The sequence below is a fragment of the Ziziphus jujuba genome, chromosome 9 (genome assembly GCF_031755915.1).
Source record: "Ziziphus jujuba cultivar Dongzao chromosome 9, ASM3175591v1".
Taxonomy (NCBI): Eukaryota; Viridiplantae; Streptophyta; class Magnoliopsida; order Rosales; family Rhamnaceae; genus Ziziphus; species Ziziphus jujuba.
Genome location: NC_083387.1, coordinates 10,232,940 through 10,256,975, shown reverse-complemented (window position 1 = coordinate 10,256,975; position 24,036 = coordinate 10,232,940). Strand labels below are relative to the sequence as shown.

General features: G+C 33.1%; 1 protein-coding gene across 30 annotated transcripts; it reads left to right on the top strand.

The window, feature by feature from the left end:
• The first annotated feature begins 356 nt into the window (after nucleotides 1–356).
• On the top strand, nucleotides 357–18,399 carry LOC125424319 (uncharacterized). 30 transcript variants are annotated; one of them, XR_009634202.1, is made up of 5 exons: nucleotides 494–3,284; nucleotides 13,936–14,029; nucleotides 15,110–15,153; nucleotides 16,213–16,283; nucleotides 16,970–18,399. XR_009634202.1 is itself a non-coding variant. In XM_060811518.1 (3 exons), the coding sequence occupies exons 1-3, from the start codon at nucleotides 755–757 to the stop codon at nucleotides 13,971–13,973; spliced, it is 318 nt and encodes a 105-aa protein (XP_060667501.1). In that variant the 5' UTR covers nucleotides 406–754; the 3' UTR covers nucleotides 13,974–16,284. The 30 variants fall into 30 exon arrangements, 2 of the variants coding, with proteins under 2 accessions (XP_060667501.1, XP_048337357.2); XR_009634205.1 differs by having other exon boundaries at nucleotides 497–3,284; nucleotides 17,661–18,399; XR_009634198.1 differs by having other exon boundaries at nucleotides 539–879; nucleotides 1,472–1,521; nucleotides 3,156–3,284; nucleotides 13,936–16,283.
• The last annotated feature ends 5,637 nt before the right edge of the window (nucleotides 18,400–24,036 follow it).

Genomic DNA, 24,036 nt, shown 5'->3' with positions numbered 1-24,036 from the left:
TGTGTCCTAATTTTAATAAAGTTAAAATATTCTAATGTAAAAATGAAATGTTAACAAATTATACTGCAATCGTTGTGGTTATTAGGCAGAAAAGCTTCCATTACAAAAAATCTAAGCAATTCCTACAAATTTTTAGTTGACGCAAAAAAAAAAAATAAAAAAAAAAAGAAAAGAAAAGAAAAAGAAGTCACTGAATGGCCAGCAACTTTGACAATAATGTGCATTGTCACATTATCAAGCATGGTTTAGTGACAATAATTATCCCTGTCACATTAGCATGCTCCAACCATATATTTGGTGGCACTTTCCTCGTTGTCACATGGTTTTTGACATAGAAAGCCCCAAAATATATTGGTGCCAACTTTCCTCCCAATTTTTTGAACCCCATTGTGATGAGGATTTACAAGTTGTCACCGATACTTTTCATGTTGACGAGTTGATCATTAACATTAACAGCAAATAATTGCAACAATTTTGTCTAAGTCCAAAACAACGTCGTTTAGTAACACCAACAATGTGAAAATCCCCAAATATTTTCCAAGTCTAGATTTCCATTTCACTTACCCCCCGTGCCCAACTTCACTCTTCGTAATGTACCTCCTCTAAATCTCTCTCTCTCCCTCTTGATCTTCTTCTCTACTCCTAACCTTGGTCTCTTGCTCGCCGTCTTCCTCTCGATCTCTATCCAACCTAACCCCCTTCTCCCTCTTTCTCTGGATCTTGGTTTTATTGCCAAGAGCCCCATATTGGAAGGATGAGAGGCAATTCCAAGGCTTACATTGTGAGCAACTATAAGCTTCTTGAAGAGGTCGGATATGTTGCCAGCGCTACGGGTTACAGAGCAATCTATCTTCCTTCCAATGAAGCTGTCGACGTCAAGTACTTGGATCTAGATCACCCTAATAGTAATCTAGTTACCTGCTTATTATCATTATTTTCTTTTTCTCTCTCTATAATTATTGTTTTTTTTTTTTATAATCAGAATTTTACATTTTGATTCAAAATTTTGACTTTAGCTAGATCTTGTTTTTGTTTTGGAATTGGATATTTTAGAAGTCTAATTCACTTTGATTTGTTTGGTTCCCATTCAGTTTGCATAGGGGCATGGGCTCATTTATCTTGGCATGTTTATGTCTAAGATCTTTAATCATTATTCAATGTTTGAACTAGTTTATGTACTTATTTATTTTCTGCTCTGGCCTCTAAGGAGTTTGAGGTAATTGTATTCAGGCACATGGGATGGGAAATTTTGGGTGTGAAAGATAATGAGGATTATTGAAGGTCGTTGTATGGTGAAATTACTCACAAGGCTTTGCCTTTTGATGTTGTTGGCACTCTTCTTGTTCACAAGGCTTAACTTTTCGTACTCTTTTATCTTTTTATTTTTTTATTGAGATTATATCTTCTTCACAATTTTTTTTTTTTTGGGTAATGTAATTATATGCTCAGTGTTTATTTGATGTTTATGTAGCTATTGAAGGAGCATTTAAGGCAATAAGGAACCGGTAGTTGGATTTCTAAGTATGTGAGGCTCATATTATATTTTTCTTTACTTATATTTTTCTTTATGTATCTTAGTTGGAAACACAAACTATCATGTTTTAATGTTTGAGTTAGCATGTACAGCTTAAACTATCAAGTTTGAATGTTTGAGTTAGCATGTACAGCTGTATTAATACTATATAATTATATTCCATTATTTAGATAGGAATTAATTTATTAGAATTATTGTTTAATTGACTTTTCCTATAGTAGGTTATGAGTATTCTATATTAATACCCTTTGTGATATATGGAATTTATCAAGTGAATTTATCAATTTGGCATCAAAGCAAAAGAAAAAAATTCCACTGTTGTTTTTTCTGTCTTTATTTGCTTTTCTATTTTCTACCTATTCCATAGCCACTATGTCTACAAAGCTTGACTCAGAAATTCCTCAAAGCCAACAGTCCACCAACATGACCATTCATGAGACTTCTTCTTCAATCCATACTAAACCGGATGGTTATCGTGTTTAGTCCCAAGTTTTGGAGATGCACATTGTTGGAAGGAAAAAGAAGGGCTCATTATAGGGAGAAAGACTACACCTAAAGAGGGTGATCCAAGCTATGATGAGTTGGAGGCTGAAGATGCTCTTTTGAAGTCTTGTTTAATTAATTCCATAAGTGATAAACTAATGTCCCATTTTGTACAGCGTGGAACGGCTAAGGATGCTTGGAAAACAGTAAGGAGGAGCTATCTTGACATCTCCAATTCTTCTCAAGTCTATGAATTGATGAAGAAGTTCTTTCAATTAGAACAAGATGGTCAGCCTGTTGCAGAATAATATAATGATTTGAACTCAATATTTATGGAACTTGCTTATCGGAGACCCAACAATATCACATGTCCAACAGATATTGATAAACAAAGGAAACGTATTGCTGAGGATCGAGTCTATATGTTTCTTGGGGGCCTTAATCACAATTTAGATCACGTTAGTAGTCGGGTTATGGCTACTTCTCCTTTGCCAAGTCTAAAAGAGACATATTCAATGGTTCGGTGTGAAGAGTAGAGATAGCTCACCATGAGAGCGAAAGATCACTTTAAAGGTTCAACCCTAGCTGTCCAAAAGAATAACACTCGACCAATACCACATGTTTCTTCTTCCAATTCCTTTTCTCATTTTTGCACTCATTGTAATAGCACCAGGCATACTGAAGATTTTTGCTGGAAGAAGCATGGCTATCTGGAGTGGTAAAAACTTAAGCAAGCTAAAAAGTGAAAAAAGAAATTTGCTCAGGTTGCTTTCATAGATACCTCTCCATCTTCTGCTTCTCGTATGACTCTGAGTGTCTTCTAGGGAAGAAATTCTGGTTTGGCCTTATTTTTGCTGCTGATAAGAATTGAATTATTATTTATGGGCCACTGATCATATGATTAATGATTCTTTTTTACTTGACTCACTAATGCCTTCATTGATCAAGTCTGTCCAAGTTGCTCATGAGACTCCTATTCCAATCTCAGGGGAACGGAATATCTCACTATCACCATTGGTTTCCATGTGTTATTATTATACTTGTGCCTAATCTTTCAAATAATCTCGTTTCGATTAGCAAGATCACCAAATATCTTAATTGTTCTGTAACCTTTCATTCAACTCATTGTGTATTTCAGGACAATCTTACGAAGATGACATTGGCATTGGTAAGGAAAGGGGAGGTCTTTGCTATTTGGAGGGGACAAGACACTTACCATCTGAACATGGACATGGTTTTCAAGTAGCACGAGGGATGTCTGATAAAGGTAAGATTCTTTTATGGCATTGCTGTTTAGGTCATCCATCTTTTCTTTATTTAGAACATTTATTCCCTCAATTATTCTACAATGTTTCTGTTTCTAGCTTAAGGTGCGAACAATGCATTTATGCTAAAAAGCTTACACTCAGAGTCGAGAAACGATATAAATTACCTAACGACTGGCATGCTATTCAGATGCACAGATTTGGAATAAAAATAAATAAATATTATTTAAAGAAATTAAGTTTATTCCACATGATCAACTTGCCAACCTGTAAAAGACCCTGGGTAGTACAAGGTGCGTGTGAAAGTGATTTAATAATCCATTCTTGAACAATTTTTTGGTACAAAGAACCCACTGTCACCATCCAGTTAGGATTGTTGACAACAACAGAAGGGGAGTCATTATGCATTGAGAATAGCAGGGAATGAAAATAGAATGATATCCATAAAACCTGCAAGCATGGAGGTGCATTGTTCAAAACTAAACGGCCATGTCAAATGGCATAAGAAACGAATAAAGACTTTACTAGTAGTGTAATTTCACCTGTGGAAATTTATCTCTAAGTTGGACCAACAAGTTAACAGCAACACTACGAATATGTTCCTCCCTCTAGGACATACTTTTGATCAGAAATCAATCATAGGCAGACAAAGTTGACTCTGCACCCAGGTTGCATGCCAGTTTGTGAAATCTGATGTTCCTGAAACCATATCAAAACACTGGTGATGCTGACATGCCACACTCACAAAGAGCAAATCCATAACTTCATACAAGAAAATGAATATCGTACTTCTATTCTTTTATATAGTTGGTTAAGGTCCTGTTTTTATTGTAGAATATAGAATTTTTCTTCCCATATTTCCAGAGTTCTGAGTAACATGTTACAAACAGTTACTCCTCAGAAAAATCACCAGAGAGATTGAACATTTTCCCTAAAAAATAAAGACCTAGAAGACAACAACCTAATCCTAAGAGAAATGATGGAGGTGAAGCAACATAGCTCGACAGCTCGGCATCAACATAGCTCTGTAACAGCAGCTCGGCAGCAACACAGTAGCTCGGCAACAGCAGCTTGGCAGCAACACAGCAAGCTCGACAGCAGCAACAACAAGCTCGGTAGCACCCGCAGTAGCACCAGCAGCAATACAGCAGCACCAGCAACAACACCAGCAACAACAATGCCATACTAGCAGCAACATAGCATTGCATGTGCCAAGGTTCACATGACCCAAATAAAAAACACACCATTTTGATCTTTCTAGAATAATTGTTTAAAACGCACCGTTTTCATTTTTAGGTTTATATATGTAATAGTTTCCATCTTTCAAGTAGACAATTTTTATCTTCTTCAATATATGAAATAGCTTGATGAACAAGCTGAGCTTCCAGCTTCCTTTGCTGGTTGTTTGTAAATGATAAATTCATTTTTCTTGTTTAATTGAAAGCTTCTACATCAAATTGGTATCAGAGCTGGGAGATCGTCGGGAATCCTGTTATGGCCAATTCTAATGAAGGTAGCAGCTGTACCAATGGAGAAGACCAGGGTACGAAAGCCATTTTGGTAGCCATCCGAGGTGTGGAGCAGCAGATCGAGAATCTTGCCTTAGTCATCCAACAATCCTTGCTTCAACAAACTTCACCACCACCTTTAACACCACCGGTTGCTGGAGCGAGAGAGCGAGAGCTAGCTTGCCACCCACCGGCACCAATTCGGACCCAAAACACCCAGCCACGGCCAGATTTTTCCTTGGCAATAAATCCACCACCACCATCTCACTCTCTGCGAAATTTTTACCCTAACCAGCTCCCATTGCCGAACACCAACTCAGATGATGACATTGAGGCAACTCTCTTTAACCAACCACGACGTAGGCTTGGATATCATTTCCCTAACCACCATTTTGGACAGTCAGGATCTCCACCCAGGTATGATCAACATTGAGATACGGCTTATAAAATTAAAATTGATCTGCCTATGTCTGATGGCCAAATTGTTATAGAAAGCTTCTTAGATTGGATTCAAAATGTTGAGTCATTCTTAGACTACATGTATATCACCAGAGCACAACAGGTCAAATTGGTGGCTTATAAGCTTAAGGGTAGTGTTCTGCTTGGTGGGAGCAATTGCAAGCCAACAGAAGGAAAGAAGGAAAGGAACCTATTAGATCTTGGCACCGAATGAAGCAATTGCTCAAGGCACGGTTCTTGCCAGAGGATTATGACTAATTGCTTTATGAACAGTACCATAGTTTCCACCAAGGTAATAGAACTGTGAATGACTACACTACTAAATTCTTTTGTTTGAGCTCCCGTAATAACTTGCAAGAGACAGAACGTTAAGAAATGGCTCGATATATCCATGGGCTTCAAAAACTAATTAGAGAGAAGCTCCATTTAAGCCCCATTGCTAACTTTAATGCAGCTGTGAATTTAGCAAACAGAGTAGAGAGGCAACTGTCAGTCCCGGATTCAGCTACCTGACCTCCCCACAAATGGAAACCTCTATCAGACTTCTACTTCGATAAACCAAGACCATATCAACAGCACCATAAATCAACCAATTTCACTTCATATCCTACCCATACCAACTCCAAACAACCACACGAATAGAACACCAAAGCTGCAGGGAAAGTACCACTATTCCAACCCAATTACAACCAACCTTCAAGACCATCCAATCATCCCACAAATGCCAATCCTTATGCATGCCCATACCCAATCAAATGTTTTAAATGCAATCAATTGGGACATAGGTCCAATGAGTGTTCTCAACGGAAATTGATGCATATGCATGAGGAATTGGAAGAAATTGGTGACGAAGGGGATGAAATGGGTGCTGAATTTGTAGAAGCAATTGATGAGATTAGTGGGGATGACATTGGGGGAGAGCTTGTGATATGCATATTGCAGAAAATGCTCTATTTAGCCAAGAAGATCACGTCTATCTAACGGCATTCACTCTTCAAAACCAAGTGCACCATCAATGGCAAAGTGTGTGAAGTAATCATAGATGGAGGTAGCACCGAGAATGTTGTTTCAAAAGCATTAGTTAATGCTTTACAATTACCCACTAAGCCTCATCCTGAACCTTACAATATTGGTTGGGTTAAGCAAGACTCCAAAATTCAGGTAACCGAAATAAGCAATGTCACATTTTCTATTGGCAGCAACTATATTAATACTATTAAGTGTGACATAATTCGGATGGATGCTTGCCACATACTATTGGGGAGACCATGGCTTTTTGACCGAAATGTACAGCACAATGGGAGGCAAAAACATATTCATTCATTTGGCATAATAAGAAAATTGTCCTCTTACCACCAACCCCACCAGGAATAGGTCCACACAAAACTTCCAGAGATAAGCTGTGACACCCACATCAAAACTTATGTGGCCAACTTAACACTCCCAGTGCTACACAAGATTCCTCACAGTACAACCACTCTCATGCTTTAATTGCCCTTATTCTTAAGGATGCAGAGATGACAGAGAGTAACATTACTATTCCACCAACCATTCAACCACTCCTTGAAGAATATAGTCACCTCTCACCAACTGAACTTCTAAATGAATTACCTCCTTTCTGTGATCTACAACATAATATTGACTTACGTCCTGGTGCAAGTCTTCCAAATTTGCCCCATTACCGAATGAGTCCCACAGAACATGCAATCTTGCAAGGTATAGTAGATGAGCTCTTTTCAAAGAACTTGATACATCCAAGCCTTGGTCCATGTACCGTTCCAGCCTTCTTGGTCCTAAAGAAAGACAAAACATGGCGTATGTGTGTGGACAGCCGAGCCATTAACAAAATCACCATTAAATATAGGTTCCCAATTCCACGGTTAGAAGGTATACTGGACAAACTTGAAGGCTCTAACATCTTCTCCAGATTGGACCTCAGAAGTGGCTACCACTAGATTAAAATCCAACTAGGGGATGAGTGGAAGACTGCATTCAAAACCCGAGAAGGATTGTATGAGTGGTAACTAATGCCGTTTGGCCTTTGCAATGCTTTAAGTACATTCATGAGACTCATGAACCAAATTCTCAAACCTTTTATTGGCCAATTTGTGGTGGTATACTTTGATGACATTTTGGTGTTTAGCAAATCCAAAGAAGACCACTTAACTTATCTAAGAAAGGTTCTACAAGTGCTGAGGGAGAATAAGCTATACCTTAGCATTCACAAGTGTGAGTTTGCCACTAACTGACTTCTTTTTCTAGGTTTCATTATCAGCAAGGAAGGGATCCATACCGATCCCAAGAAGATACAAGTGATAACTGATTGGCCTCCACCTAAGAATGTCACCGAATTAAAAAGTTTTCATGGCTTTGCCACTTTCTATCGAAGGTTTATTAAGAATTTTAGTGAAATAGCTGCACCATTAACAACAAGTTTTAAGAAGGATGATTTCAAATGGGGACAACCATAACAAGACAGCTTTGAACTTTTGAAGAATAAACTCACCAATGCACCAGTCCTAGTATTGTCAAATTTTGACAAAGTGTTTAAAGTTGACACCGATGAATCCAAGGTAGGAATTGGAGCTGTCCTCACTCAAGAAGGCCGACCAATTGAGTTCTTTAGTGAAAAACTTTGTCCAGCCCAGCAGAAATGGTCCACCTATGAACAAAAGCTCTATGCTGTCATTCGTGCTTTTGATCATTGGCAACACTACCTTATTCAAAAGGATTTCATTCTCCGTAGTGATCATCACCCTCTTAAATATCTCAATTCACAAAAAAAACTCAATGACCTACATGCTCATTGGCTTGAGTTTCTTCAATAATTCCACTACACCTTCAACCACAAAACTGGACGTCATAATACTGTAGTGGTGCGTTGAGCCGAAGGTATTCACTCCTCACCATTTTGAAATTAAACCTCCAAGATTTCAGCTACCTCAAGAAATTGTATGCTAAAGATGAAGATTTTTCTTTCATATGGGACCAATGCCAACTCCACCACAACATGGATGATTATCATATTCTAAATGGCTATCTCTTCAAAGGTAACCAATTGTGTATTCCTAAGACATCACTATGAGAGTTGATAATGAATGATCTTCATTCGGGTGGCTTGGTTGCACATGCTGGACGTGATAAGACCACATTGGCTATCACCCAACGCTTCTTTTGGCCTAAAATGACTGCCCAAATAGCCTCTTTTGTTACCTGTTGTCCCACCTGCCAAATTGCCAAAGGGCATACCCAAAACACTGGTTTGTATACTCCTCCGCCAACTTCTGTTACAATTTGGGAGGATCTTTCTATGGACGTCATCCTTGGCCTTCCAATGATTGTCAGACGAGTTGATTCCATTTTTGTAGTCGTTGATCGCTTTTCCAAAATGGCTTACTTTCTTCCCTGTAAGAAAGCCTTAGATGCAAGCTTTGTAGCTCACTTATTCTTCCGGGAGGTGGTCCATTTACATGGCATTCCAAAAACCATCACTTCTGATAGAGATGTCAAATTTGTCAACCATTTTTGGAAAGTTTTATGGAAGAAATTTGATACCAAGTTGCAGTATAGCAGTCCTTACCGTCCCCAAATCGATGGCTAAACTGAAGTTGTCAACTGTACACTTGGTACCATGTTTCGTAGTCTAGCTTTAGACAAACCAAAACAGTGGGACTCTCTCCTTCCACAGGTTGAATTTGCCTATAATAGCATGGTTAATCGTTCCACCAGTCATCCGCCTTTTGCCATTGTGTATACAAAGATACCCAACAATACCGTTGACCTCATTTCACTCCCTATGTCAACTCATTAAGGAGCTGCCACCTTTACTAAAAATTATACCCATTTTCATAAAGAGATTCAACATAAAATTGAGAAAGCCAACCTTAAATATAAGGCATCCGCGGATGCCCATCGTCACCACAAAACTTATGCTGAAGGTGATTTAGTCATGGTTTACCTGCGAAAGGAACATTTCCCTCCGGTACATACAACAAACTGAAACCTCGCAAACTTGGTCCTTTTGTCATCTCCAAATGTGTTGGGCCAAATGCTTATCACCTTGATTTACCTGAAGATCTCCACATCTCTCCTGTGTTCAACGTTGCTGATCTCCATCCATATCTTCCTCAAGATGCTTCTCCTACTCTTTCTTTACAACTCGAGGATGACTTTCCTGACACCGGGAAGGAGTTGATGGAGGTGCAGCAACATAGCTCGACAGCAACATAGCTCGGCGGCAGCAACATAACTCGGCATCAACACAGTAGCTCGATAGCAACACAGCAAGCTCAGCAGCAGCAACAACAAGCTCGGCAGCACCAGCAGTAATACAGCAGCACCAGCAACAACACTAACAGCAACAATGCAGCACTAGTAGCAACATTGCATTGCATGTGCCAAGGTTCACGTGACCCAAATCAAAAACACACCATTTTGATCTTTCTAGGATAATTGTTTAAAACATACCATTTTCATTTTTAGGTTTATATATGTAATAGTTTTCCATCTTTCGAGTAGACAATTTTTATCTTCTTCAACATATGAAATAGCTAGGTGACTAAGCTGAGTTTCTAATAGCTTCCTTTGCTGGTTGTTTGTGAATGATAAATTCATTTTTCTTGTTTAATTGAAAGCTTCTACATCAAGAAAGCTGGCATCTTGCAGCTAAAACATTTTTCCTAATGACAATAGCTAGAGCTAGACATTCCCACTTCCACAAGGAAAACCAACATTCCGGCATCACTAATGCTCTCGATCACCTTTTCAGAATTGCCAACATATTTCTTGCTAGTGCCAACTATCAATAATTGAGTCATCATTGGAAATTACACAACTACCAATTTATCCATGCATGCCAAAAGTTAATTTATTAAGGGACATTTTACACTGAAACAAGTTGAATCCAAAATATACTATGATATGAATTGAAGGAAACAGAAAGATTTTCAAAAAGTTGTATCCTTGAACACTTGCTATCACTTTTTCTTATTTTAAAGGAAAGCCAAAAATACAATTATATTTATCAGATATATGTATATATATATATATATACACACACTAATAGTTTACACCAAAAGTGAGGATGTAGAAGAATGCAGTAAGGTGTTAAAAGAAAAGTGTCAGCCCCAAAACACAATACATAAAGGCTCATTTTCTTACTGAAGATTACGTATACTAGGTAAGCTTTGAACCTAAAACCTCTATGCAAGCCCACACAAAAACCATCATAAACGCCTCCAACCACATTCCAAATTTACATTTTTAAATGATACAAAAAAAAAATTAAAAAAAAAAATCAATTTAGCTATCTGAAGACCAATTCATGTGATACTAAACCAGGAGTATCCCTCGATAGAGGCATCTCCTCTATTCGAGAAGAAAAATTCAATACACAGGTTAACTTCACATGCTTTTGAAAAAGACATACCAACCATAACACTGTTGTTTCGAAATCCCTGCTGACAATTGCCATTAAGCATCGGAAGACAACTGGCATAAGATTTGGTGCAAACACACAACTAAATGCACTTTTAGAAGCATTTAAACTAGTGCCACCATTAATAATGCCACCTGAAACATATAATCTCCAAAAATGCTACCGCAAGAAGATATGCATAACTTTAACACTTGCAAAACATTGGAAAGTAATATTCCCAACATCAAATGAGAACACGGAAGTCCAACAAAGAGATTATATTTCAATGTATGTGGAAAGTGAACTCCAGCAGCTAAAGTGTAAAACCACATTTTTTTGCAATATCAAAAACTAGGTAGTGTGAATTTGGTAAATACTAAACAATCATTGAGCTTAAAAAGAAGACATTTGATTCACCATTAAATTTTATGAAGTTAAATAACCTGAAATTGTACAGCAGCTTTCTCATTGCCACTTCCACGACGGCTACCAGGGTTATGAAGAGCATTGAGTTCCAACTCATCATCAAGCCATTTCACAAAACTAACAACTTGAGGGCCACATATTGTCATAAAATTTCACTTGAATGATAAAATACTCAGCAGACCAATTCCAACCATACACGAATGCAATTGGCCAGAGTTCATATGGACAATCTAAAAGGTTGCCTAATCTGAGGAAATGCATGGGGAAGGGAAGAACCTTAGAAGTACAACCCTTATTCCACTTGACATTAGGCATGGTAATCAATCACATCAAAGGCTTTTGGAGATGACCATTTCCCATAACTCTTAGATATTTCTTTTTGGAAATGAACATTGAACAGGTTGGATGCTATTGTCTTTTAGTGAAAAAAACAATTGGAACAATGGAATCAATTGGCATAAATATCAAGCAATACTTTGAAAATAGCAATATATTGCTGATTGATATGCGTATATCAAATAAAGCATTTATCTTGCTAGTAAATCATGAGATGATATTGAAAATTGCTTTGACTCGTAAATTTTGCACCTGCCAGTTACAAGTATCATGTGCAGTTACAATTCATACTACTACTACAAGTAAATTTGTTTAGTGAAAACACACTACAATTTATATAGTTCCACTATGAGATGTTAACAGGATGAATGTGACGATGCCTATGCATCACCATGGGAAGGGTAAAGCAGATAGAGAATACAGCAATCCTAGGGGGGTGGTGGGGGAACACACTCAAAACTTTTGTCCAGAACATATTAAAGAGAAGGCTCACAATTGGCAGGTAAAGTACGGAAAGCATCATGCAATAGATCTTCTATTGAACTTACAAGTGGAGGAGTCCCATGAGCAATTTGCTGGACAGCAGAAGACCACTGTGCATTCCACATGTACTTTCTAGTCCTTTTAGCTATTTGCTTGATAGCAGAAGACCATTGTATTCCACATGTATGTGTTTTCCACCAACAGCTTGAAAAGAAATTAATTTAAACCCATTCTCTCGTACAGAGGAATGACACATGCCCAAGCACAGTAAACATGCTTGTGATATTCAGGATAAATATAAGAATTATTGTTGACTTGCTAACTTAACATCTAGTAGAGTTAAGGGAAGGCTACAACTATGGATGAAAACGTGGCTTTCAAACTCATTGGAAGCTATTAAAGAAAAATATAAATCAAATGAAAATCTACTTTCCGTAAGCTTAAAATTTTGAAATAAATGGTAACTCAACTAAGTATCAGAGCCAAAGATCCAAGAAAAAAAACCCAAAAGAGACGGGTCTACATATAGTCATTTTTAGTAGATTCCATGCATTGCCAACATGATTTCCAATGTTAAAGGAAATATCTAACAAATAGATTAAGATTATACACACACACACACACACACACACACAATATATAAAGGCAATTTTATATACCAAAATATTTAACAACAATGTTCGTTTTATCCATTAAATATCTAGATCTAACAATGTACAAATCATGTAACTAACTACTAATCAAACTACCAAAAAAAAAAAAAAGCAACACATAATTTTTGAAATCATTAAAAACTTGTCACTGAAGGCCCAGCAACTATGACAATGAATATGAAAATTTGTTTATTATCACAGTATTATACTGTATCAGTGATAAAAACTTTTTCCATCATAGTATTATAGATTTAGTGATAACTTTTGTGTTGTTACATGGTTGTTGTCACCCTCTAAAATTTCTTGGTGCCACTTTTTAACCTAAATATTTGAGTCCAATTGTGATAGACTATTTAAATTGTCACTGAAAAAATCATCGATAGTGACAATAAAAGTTACAACTATTTTCTTTAAGGCCTAAAGACATCTTTTACGTATCTCAAACTTATCAAAGTTGTAACATTTTGGCCAAGTCCAAATGCCCAATTTCACTTATACCATTTTGGCCTTATCATATTGTCAAGTTTTAACCATATAATTTGTGACAACTTTCACGTTGTCACATAGTTGTCGTCATTGATGCCCCAAAATTTTTTGGTGCCACATTTCCCTCCGAGTTTTTCAATCTATGTGTGACAAATGGCTATAAGCTGTCACTGATAATTTTCATGTTGGCCAGTTAATCAGCAATAGTGACAATAAAAAATTGAAATTTTGTTGTTTACAAGCCAAAAACGACATCGTTTGGGTATCTCCTACTATGAAAATTTTAAAATTTTGTCCTAGTCCAAATCCCGTCACTTGAATCCTTTTGCCCAAAGGAGGTGGGAGTCACCCATTCATCCATTCCGCATCCACATCCCTCTTCTCTCACTAAATCTCCACCACCTGCAACTCCAATGGCAAACCCATCTCTCCACCCATAGACTCCTTCATACCACAAAACCCCTACCCCAAGAACAAAACACTATTGACCACCCACACTCACTGCTGCCACTCCAACTCCATAACCCTTGTCGATGATCACCGCAGGGGTGTTGGCAACATTGAGCAAGTCCACGATCTAAGTTTTGATTGAGCTGATGGGTTTCACCAGTACATGATCAAGTGGGGTACTAATTTGATAGAGTGGTGATTAATGGGAATGGTGTGAGGAAGGAGAAGATGGAAGGCGAAGGGTTTCTTAGGAAACCAATGTATTTGTATGCTTCGGTTCGGGATGCAAGTTCCATTGATGAAAAACTTTTCCACCACCATCAATTTCTTCCATCAATTTAGCAGTTGATTCTTCTAGTTCTCCTCGGTTAATATTTTCCTTTTTGTTTTTACAATTTTTGAACTGATTGATTTTTTCTGGTTTTGAATATTCAAGGGAATGGTAGATTACCAGCATGTCATTGGCGTTCATAGGGATGTTTCCCGGAGGAAAAAGAGAAATTGGATGGAATTTGAGGAGCCACATTTTAGTAAGTCCTTACCATTCCCTATTTTAATTGCAAAAAAAAAAAGAATTATTATTTTTCTGATCTTTCTAGAGAAGGGTGGACTTATGGATGTCGATCAGGAGGGTGATGTTATTAGTGGCTTCAATTTTCTTACCCAAATATGTCCCTGAAAATATGTTGTACTTATTTTTATCTGTTTGTATTGCATGGTTTCCATAAGTTTCAACACTGACTGAACAGCACCCATTACTCAAAAGAAACGCTTGTAAATGATGAAGAAAAAATAAATAACTGTTGTTTGGTGAATAGGATGAGTAATTTTCCTTTCATAAACTAGATTAATTTATTATGCACAATGGGGCCATAAATCATGATTCATTTACTTGACAAGATCAAGGCTTCAATTGAAGATTTAGAAACTAGACACAGATATATGTATATAAACATGTATTCTTGCACATATACACGTACATAGAGACCAAGTGGACAGGTAGATGCTTCTCCTTATAGTTTTAAAGCATATTTTCGTACTGAAATTATTTTTTGTTATCATTTATCCGGTTGAGACCATCAGTGATATTAAGTTCAAAGAAGAATCAATGGGACATGTAAAACCTGTATTAGAGGTAATATATGTTGGAACCAAACTTGTTAGTACAATGTAAAAGCCTTTAGACAATTTAACTTTCTATATAAAATGTCTGTCTTTTATATGAGGTTTGTAAGTACTTGTCTTGATGATATCTTATTAAATTCCCGCATTTGTTCTAATTGCTATCTATATGAGTTATATAAATTTTATGTCTTTCATCAATATGTTTGTTTTGTCATTTAAGTTGTATGGAGGACTAAATTAAGGGTATCTTTAACTAAAATATATATACCAATAAATATATAAGAATATGTGTTGGATTATCTAATTCTACTCGTGGTTTAAGGGCACTCATTAGTAAAAGGATCGGCAAAATCAGGGAATCAATTAGGAGGTGATTCTGAATATTACTATGTTATTGTTTGAATTATAATACTTTTCTTTGACACTTGCATCTGCAAAGTAGATTTTTGTTATTTTTTGGACCTTTTTGTTGAACTATGTTTCAGGTGTAGCAAATGGCAGCCGTGGGTTGACAGCTAGCCTTGGCATAGTGAGTACCTGTTATGAATGACAATGATGGAGTAACTATTAGATTCTATGAAAATTGTGTAGGTTTGCTCTGTTTATACGATTTGCCACTTACGATCTGAAAGTGTTGACTGCTACCATTATTGATTTCCTTCTCTGAGTCTTTGAAATGCTGATAGACTATTGGAATTTATTTTACGGGAAAGCCTCAAGAGAGAATACAATTTGAGCCTTATAGCTACTACTCCTAGTGTTGTATACAGAGTGAACTGCCTGAACGGTGATACTGTATTTTCTTCTCAATCCTAAACTTATTTCGTTTTGTTACGTTTAATGTTCAAGGATGTTTCAATAAATTTTTTGTTTGTAATTGTAATTGCATTATATGTAGACACAAAATGACAAAAGAATTGTAGGGTCTGATTTCAAAATGTTATAAAAATTCTCATTTTACTTTTTCTTTTTCTTCTTTAAATAAAATGTGTACTCTGAGATATGGCAGCTACTTTAGACATCATATTTGAAGTATAGTTGCTAAATGAAAACATGGGGCATTATTTTACTACTTAAGGATACAAGTGATGAAATAAAATTTAATTTAATTCTTAAATTAAGGATTCTATTTATGAAATAGAGTCCTAACCTATGAAATTTCCCACTTTTCTTGTCAGCTGATTCAAAGATATCTTTCATGCCTAACTTGCTAGTTAGTAACTCAAATGTTGTTTCTTAAAGTCCTTTTATGAGAATATCAGCAATCAAATTCTTTGTTGGATATAAAAGGCATGCAAGCTTTTCAGTTTTATCATGATAACATGCTACAAATCATTTACACATGTTTAATTATGTCATCTTGAACTAGATTTATGAGCAATATTTATGGTAGCCTTGTTAGGAATTAACATTGTAGGACCTCTAGAGATATTCAATTCTTCAGTATAATTTTCTAAAATTTATTATCTTTAAATTCATTTGTTTGATGTGATGTTTTTTTATGGTTAAATGATGATTTATTTGTTCTTGGTTAGTAATATGGATGTTGTTTAATATCACAATCATGCTCTATCTAAATTCCTTGAAGGTTGAGTGCTCAAATCCATCTTTACTTCCTGATCCTCGAAGAAAGAAGTCAATTAATAGCCTTTTGTTAAGGTGAATACTTGAACTTTTAGATATTTATTTCGCTTAGTAATTGCAGATAAGCCTTGTAGCTCTTAATTTTATAGATCGTTTTTCTATGGTAAGTAAGACATTATTTTCAACATTTGGTGAAGTTCTATGTAATTTACTTTAAACTCATGTTTATAGATTGATTGAGATACTTGACTATGTTGGTTCACTCATGGAGTTGGCTCTAGAAAGACGAGGGGAGTTTAAGGAAATGAAATATATTACCAAGAATAAAGCATCAATCACATATGAATTACCATTAGCAGAGTTTGTTGAGTTGGCATGCAAGCTGTGCTTTAATTTCTAAGAAGAGTTTATGGTTTTAGTAGAAAAATAGGGAATAAAAAATACTATTAGTTACTGTCCTTATCTCAACAAATCAGTAAAATGAAAAGCATTAACTGGGTTTGTTCATAGTCATTCACAATCAATCTCTCTATTTATATGTATATATATATATATATATACAGTTCGTCTATGGTACGGACGGTCCTCATGCGGACCACAGTATTGGTGACGGTTTTTCATAGTATTGGTGACGATTTTCTAAGAAACCGTCGTTAATACTATGAAAAACCGTCACTAATACTGCGGTCCTCATGCGGACCATCCTCACCATAGAATTTCCGTATATATATATATATATATGTCTATATATATTTTTGCAGGAAAAAAAAAAGTTTCAAGTCATGGGGGCCTAATAGGTCTGTTTTGGTGAAAATAGGTAATTCATTTAATGGGAAACATTGAAGCAAAACAACAGTTGGTAAGGGTGTTTGATGTGATATGAATGAACCTTTTCTCTCCTGGTTTTGATTTATTTTATTTTTTTATTAGAGAATCACTTTAATTAGATTTCTACTAAATCCTGCTTTTTTATTTCATTATAGACGATTTGCATTTCGCTTCTTTATCTCATTTTTCTTTCTCTTTATTGTTATGCTGTTTTGAGTCAATCAACATGACTTGGTGAAGCTAGCAATGATTGGTAGGTAAAGCTAGCAATGTTCAGTTCCTAAGTGAAGAGGTTTTTGATTTCTCAAAGGGGAAATGACTTAACAGAATATTAAGGAGCTCAAACAATCATTGAATGAGTAAATGCTTTGTTATCACATTAGTGCTAGGATGATGGCATGGTGAACGTGTAGTTTTGAATGTTCCATATTGAGAAGCTAGTGATGCTTGGTGTGGTAGCACTGATATCAATATCTTTATTTGTGATAAAGTCCTATTATTGATGCTTCTTTAACTTAAAGAGAATGTGTAAATTTCTAATTTTCTAACCTTAAATATATTTTTGTGTGAAGATTAATAGAGATGAGTATGTTCCTCAATTCTTTTTCCTTTTTATTCAACTAGATGGCTAATGGGACTGCATGTCTTCTTCCGGTGAGGGTTACACCATGTGACTTATCGTGGGACAAACGATGAGTCCATAGTCTTTGGTTCAAGATCAGCTGCTCTACTATAATACTTCCTCTGGTTTGTAAATTTGACCATTTGATTGTTTGCCTTAAATGCTCATGTTGGAATCTAATTTCTTTGCTTTGTTTTGGCTGGAACAATAGTTACTAACTCCATAATTTATTGAAAACAAAGGTCTTCTATTTACTATTTTCACCATGTATGCATAGTGATTGTTGATGTGTTTGTTAATACTTGCATATTTTTGTAAATCTGTCCCTTGATATGTTCAAGCAATTCTGTTTAATTGCATTTTTTGGTCAATATAATTTGAAAATTTTATTCTATTTTTGGAGATAGGAAAAATGGCTTGCTACTAGTGTCCCTAATTTTTTCCCCTTTTGTTTTTGTTCTTGTTGTTTTTTATTTTGTATTATTATTTTTTAACGGGGTACTTGTACATGAACAAGATGTGAAACCGCATTAGATGGTGTTGAAGATGCTAATGAATGAAGATGAAGATGGTTTAGAGACTAGGCAAGCATCATGTATTTTTTTCTCCTTTTATTTTAAGCTTATTGTATTTAAATGCACTTTGCGTAGTGTTCTTATTGTTGAAATTTTAATGTAAAAGATATCTGGTGGTAATAAAACATTATTCATTGTATGTAAATTGCATTTCTTTCAAGTGTCATTTTAGATTTTTAAAAGAAAATTCAGTGCTAAAATAATTAATTGATAAAAAACAGTATTTTACCAAATAATAAATTATATTTTATTATTAGTTATAAAAAGAGTTGTCACTAATTAAAAAGATTGTTTCTGTGACAGTTTCAATCGCTTAACCATGGTTAACCATGGTATGTCAATGTCAAAAAAAAAAAAAAAAAAAAACTGTCAGAAAACGATATGTAATTTGTCACTGAAACCTTTTGTGTCAACAAGCAAGATGTCACAAAAATGAACAGAGGCGGTGGTAAATTGTAATTGACAATATATGTGGCCGTAGTAAATTGTAATTGGCAATATTTGTCTCAACGAGTAATATGTCACATGAATAAAAAGTGATTGTGTTTGAAACTGAAAATATTTGTGTCAACAACAAAGATGTCACAAAAAAGACAGGATTCAATCGTATAACTATAGTTTTTTGTGCCAAACAAAAATAATACAAATAGAATCAGTGACAATAATATTGTCATTTAAGTGGTAGGTTTGACCAGGTGAATAGATGACAATTATAATGTTAACATTGCATTTTTATGGGCTATACAGTGATATTTGGTGTGTAACTAAATCTCATACCATCAGTGATAATTGACATACTATCACGATTAAGCATCCTTTTGTTACATTTCTTATGATGAACAGTATATTGTAAATGAAAGTGCACAGGTGTGAGATCTGTAGTTATGAGTCAAGTGTCAACGTCCTTTGTCACTATAGGTGATATACAAGAAATGAGTCTATAGTGACAAAAATTAGATGTAAGATGTAAGTGTTGTTCCTTTTTTTTGTAATGTCAACTTCTTAATGTTTATCAATCCTTGGATGTACTCAATCAAATGCCAGAATAATTTGCCAAATATTTTGGTATATTGAATACTCTTCATATAACTACTGTACAAAGTTTGAAATTAATTATATGTAATCATTGTGAAAATTAGCCATCTCTCTTCGGAGATAGATTGTCTATTGCAAAGATAAGTGACTTTGGCAATATTTTATTCTTTTCGGCATCTGACTCTTGATTACACGAAATCCAAGTATCATTTAACATAAGTAATTAGGTAATGATACCGAGTAGAAAATTATTATACATTATTATGTATATAATTTTGCTAAAAATAGCACTTTATTCTTCTCATATTTTGCATACCTTTAAGTCAATTTTATGTCAGATAACATATTATTTGATATAAGGCATGCATAAATATGGTGAGGTGATACACACATTATAAAAAATCTATATATATATATATATATATATTTTTTTTTTATATTTATATATATATATATATATATATATATATGTGAGATCGTACATCGGTTGGAAAGGAGAACGAAGCATGCCTTATAAGAAGGTGTAGATACATTTCCCTTAAGAAGCCTTTTAAAACCATACAAGTGGGGTCCAAAGCGGACAATATCTCATTCGGATGGTCTGGGCTGTTATAGTTGGTATCAGAACCAGTACTCGGATCGGTGTGCCAGCGAGGACAGTGGACCCGTCCTCGTTGGGCCCCAAGGGGGTGGGTGGATTGTGAGAAAGGAAAACAAAGCATGCCTTATAAGAGGGTGTGGATACCTTTCTCTTGAGAGGCCTTTTAAAACCGTGCGGACGAGATTCAAAACAGACAATATCTCATACGGATGGTCTGAGCTGTTACATATATATATACATAGTTAGTCTTATATTACACCTCTAGCTAGGATAATATTTTACTATGGCCTACAAAATCAATCTATTAATTTTAATTTTAAAAATTAGGTCCATCTAATGTTAAAGGATAGATGTCATTCAATTAAATAAACCAAGTAAAGTCATTTAATTAAATAAACAAAGTAAAACCAACTTTCATGCGTCCAAAATAAAAAAGTAAATCCAACAACTTTTTTAATAAAACACCTTATTATAAGAGATTTTTATAATAAATACAATATATTCAAAAGTCATGCAACACAACCATGATCATATATATAATATACTCAAAAGTCATGAACACAATCATGATCCAGTTTAATTTGACTCAATTGAAAATGAAAAGTTTAAAAAATCAAAATTTTTGTGGAAATTTCATCAAAATTTTCATATTTTTAAAAGGTAGAAAGGAAATTCTGGTTTCAAATGAAAGTGAATAAAATTTCAAAAATTTTCACTGATATTTTTATAAAATTTTCATCGATTAGTTAAATACCCACATGTGTTCCTTTACAATTTTATCCAAAAATTCATAATTTTCGTAGAAATTTATGAAATTTCTATAATATTTCTGAAATTTCTATAAAATATTTAAAATTTCTATGGAAATCTCTATTAAATTTAATTTTTGTAATTTTTTATTAAAAATTAATAAATATTATTGATGTTTAACTGCCTACTTATCTTTTTTTTTACCATATTAAATTTAATAGTGCAATAAATGTTATAAAATAAATATAAGTTATAACATAGATAAAAATACAAATATGCATGTGGAAGAAATTATAGATATTATAGAATAGATAACTATTATAATCATGTGCAAAAAATATATTATCAAATGAATTGATGAAATGTTTATTAAATGTTGTCAAATAATAAGTCATGAGTATCATTTCAAATTCAATTATTAGAGGCAATATAATATAATAATTATCAATAAGAATAACCCATTTAATACAAAATTCATATAGTTGATATATTAATAACTACATGCAAAATTATCAAGAAGATACAATTTTTAATAATTATTTATTATTATTTCACATCTCAAATGCAAATGAGGAAAAGACTAATAATTTTCAACTACTTAAAAATTCTATATATTATTAAGATGATATTTTATGATACATAATATAATTGTAATAATTTTTTTATATATCTTTATTATTAAGTATTTCTATTAAATATGTATTTTTTACGTGTTTTTTATTTATAATAATATACTTATAATATCAATCCTTATGATATATCATAAAAAGAAAAATATCAAATTTATTCAATATTTTTGTAATTTTTATTATTAATTGATAATTAATTAATTAAATAAATTAAATTTAGAATTTTAATTTTTTAAAATAAATTTCTATCAATATTTTATTTTATATACTTTTATTGATATTTAATAATTTTAATATTTTTTAAATATTTTAATATTTGGAATCCTCCATGATATCGATGTTGAATTTGAAAATGTACAATTGATAAAAAAGAGCTGGATTCAAAATGGATAAAATTATAAATAATAATTTATTTATGTGGGGAATTGAAATTGAAAGATAAGATTTCCCATTAATACACTTTTTGTTTTTTTAAGAGAATCTGATTGAGGTACTTACAAAATAAAGGAAATGATCATGTCAAATCCGAAGACAATAATAATTTTTTATATTTTAGATGATAAGACAAAAATAATTATATGTCCATATGCGACAGCTTTGACTAATAGATAGAAGGCACCACAGCAGATTTTATTTTATTTTATTTTAAAAAGGCGATCCAAGTGGTTATAAAAAATAAAAATAAAAAGCCAAAGTTCCTACTCCCACTTGGGAAAAAAAAAATTTACAATAATAATAATATCTGAAAGTTAAAATATTATGATTAAATATTTTTGAATTGAAATTGAAGATAAAATATGTTATTAAGGTACATAAAAGGAAGGAAATGATCATGTCAAATCCGAAGACAATAATAATTTTTCCATTTTAGATGATAAGACAAATAATTATACGTCAATATGCGATGGCTTTGAAAAACAGACAGAAGGTATCAAAAATAAAAAGCAAAAGTTCCTACTCCCACCATGGAAAAAAAATATATATTCACAACAAAAATAATATCTGAAAGTTAAAATATTATGGTTGAATATTTTTAGCGACAAAAAAAGTGCTATTTAGCTGTGGCTAGTCACGTTGTGTTGGAGTTAAAGTAGGTTAAATATCACTTTTAACACGTTTTAATTTATTATTTATTTAATACTATAGTTCTATTATAAAAAATGTTAGTATAGTATCCTCACATTTTATTTTTTTATAATATAGTATTGTTTTTTTTTTCAAAACTCTTATTAAAGGAGTTAGAATTTGACTCATTTACCCTTTTTTTCAAACTTTTTTTTTTTAATAGTTTTTCTTTTTTTTTTTTTTTTTCGATTTCTAAAAGCTTAAAAAAACAAACAAACGCAAACACAAACACATATACACATTTCTTTTAAAATTGCTATATCTTTTAAATAGTGATGCTAAATCCCATTTTCAATTTATCAAAATAAAAAAAAAGTAATACGTTATACGTAATAAATATGATTGTTTCAAATATAACTTTCAAAGTTAAGTTTATCTTGAATACATTTGAATTATAAATTTGAATGCATTATTTTCATTTATTAATCTTCACAATTCTTTATCTTTACAATTTAGTAAAGAATTTTATTAAATAAAGGATTAATGGGTTAATTTTTTATTTTATTTTTAAGAGTTAAGAAAACAGTGTTATAAAAAAAAGTGAAATATGAAAAGGTTATGTTGATATTTTTATAATATGAATGTAGTATTAAAAAAATAGTAAAAATTTACTATACTTTTTGCAACAAAATGTTTTGAAACGTCAATACTAAAAGCACCTTTAGCTACAATTATCAATAGTTCTACAAGGACCGTGGCTATTAATTTTTGGTAGTGTTCCTAAAATGTAAAGACAAATTAATAATTAAGCCAAATGTCCTTCCATATACAGGAAACATAGAAAAATAAATGTTATTAAATATATTGATGAGGGGAGTGAAAATTTAAAGTGCAACTTGATGATTGAAAAAGACAAACGCAAGATTCCTTGATGTAAAAGTAGATTATGTCCGACAACTCCAACCTATAAAATCTGATAAAATAAATAGTCCAAATAATTGTATCTCCGTATTATTTATCAAAAATAATAATTCTGCCTCCATAGCATAATTGACACAACCTTCAATGAGGATGATAATGTGGAGGCAGCAAATGATCTGGAAAGCAATTTTGTGTTTTTTTTTTTGGTTGCTTGAAGATCTGGAAAGCAAGATTTGTCAAGAAAAGGAGGATGATTTATAATTTTATATACCAGCGTTTTGGTGCGCAAATAATTGAGTGGCATTGCTAAAAGAGAATAGGACCGTCCGATAACAAGATAACTTTTATTTTTGTTTATGTTTTTTTTTTAAAAAAAAAAATAGTTTAGTGTTTATTAATTTCAATAATTTATTAATATTAATTAATTATATTTAGATATTTTATTAACTATAAATATAAGTAAAAAATATAAATTAAAAATAAAACCCATATAAAATTGTCTTTTAATTTTAATTTTTTATTTATAATTAATTGATATTAAACAAAATCTAACTATCATCAACTATTACAAATCTTTAAGGAAAAAAAAAAAAAGCTATGTACAATCTTTTAAAAAAATAATAAAAACAAAATATAAAAATTGAATTTGTTATGAAATGGAACTTTATATATATATATATATTTTTTGTTAAATAATGTTATATATTTTTACTTAAAAAATATTATGCTCTTTTTTTTATAATAATATTATATTCTTGTTCTTTAATCTTGATCTCCATAAAATTATTAAAATACTGGATCT

What these genes read in the sequence shown, in the direction of transcription:
- LOC125424319 (XM_060811518.1), top strand. Translation starts at nt 755, where the DNA reads ATGAGAGGCAATTCCAAGGCTTACATTGTGAGCAACTATAAGCTTCTT. An exon ending in GGATCTAGATCACCCTAATA is followed by an intron (nt 906 to 3,155) that starts GTAATCTAGTTA and finishes TGTGTATTTCAG; the next exon opens with GACAATCTTACGAAGATGAC. An exon ending in ACGAGGGATGTCTGATAAAG is followed by an intron (nt 3,285 to 13,935) that starts GTAAGATTCTTT and finishes TGAATATTCAAG; the next exon opens with GGAATGGTAGATTACCAGCA.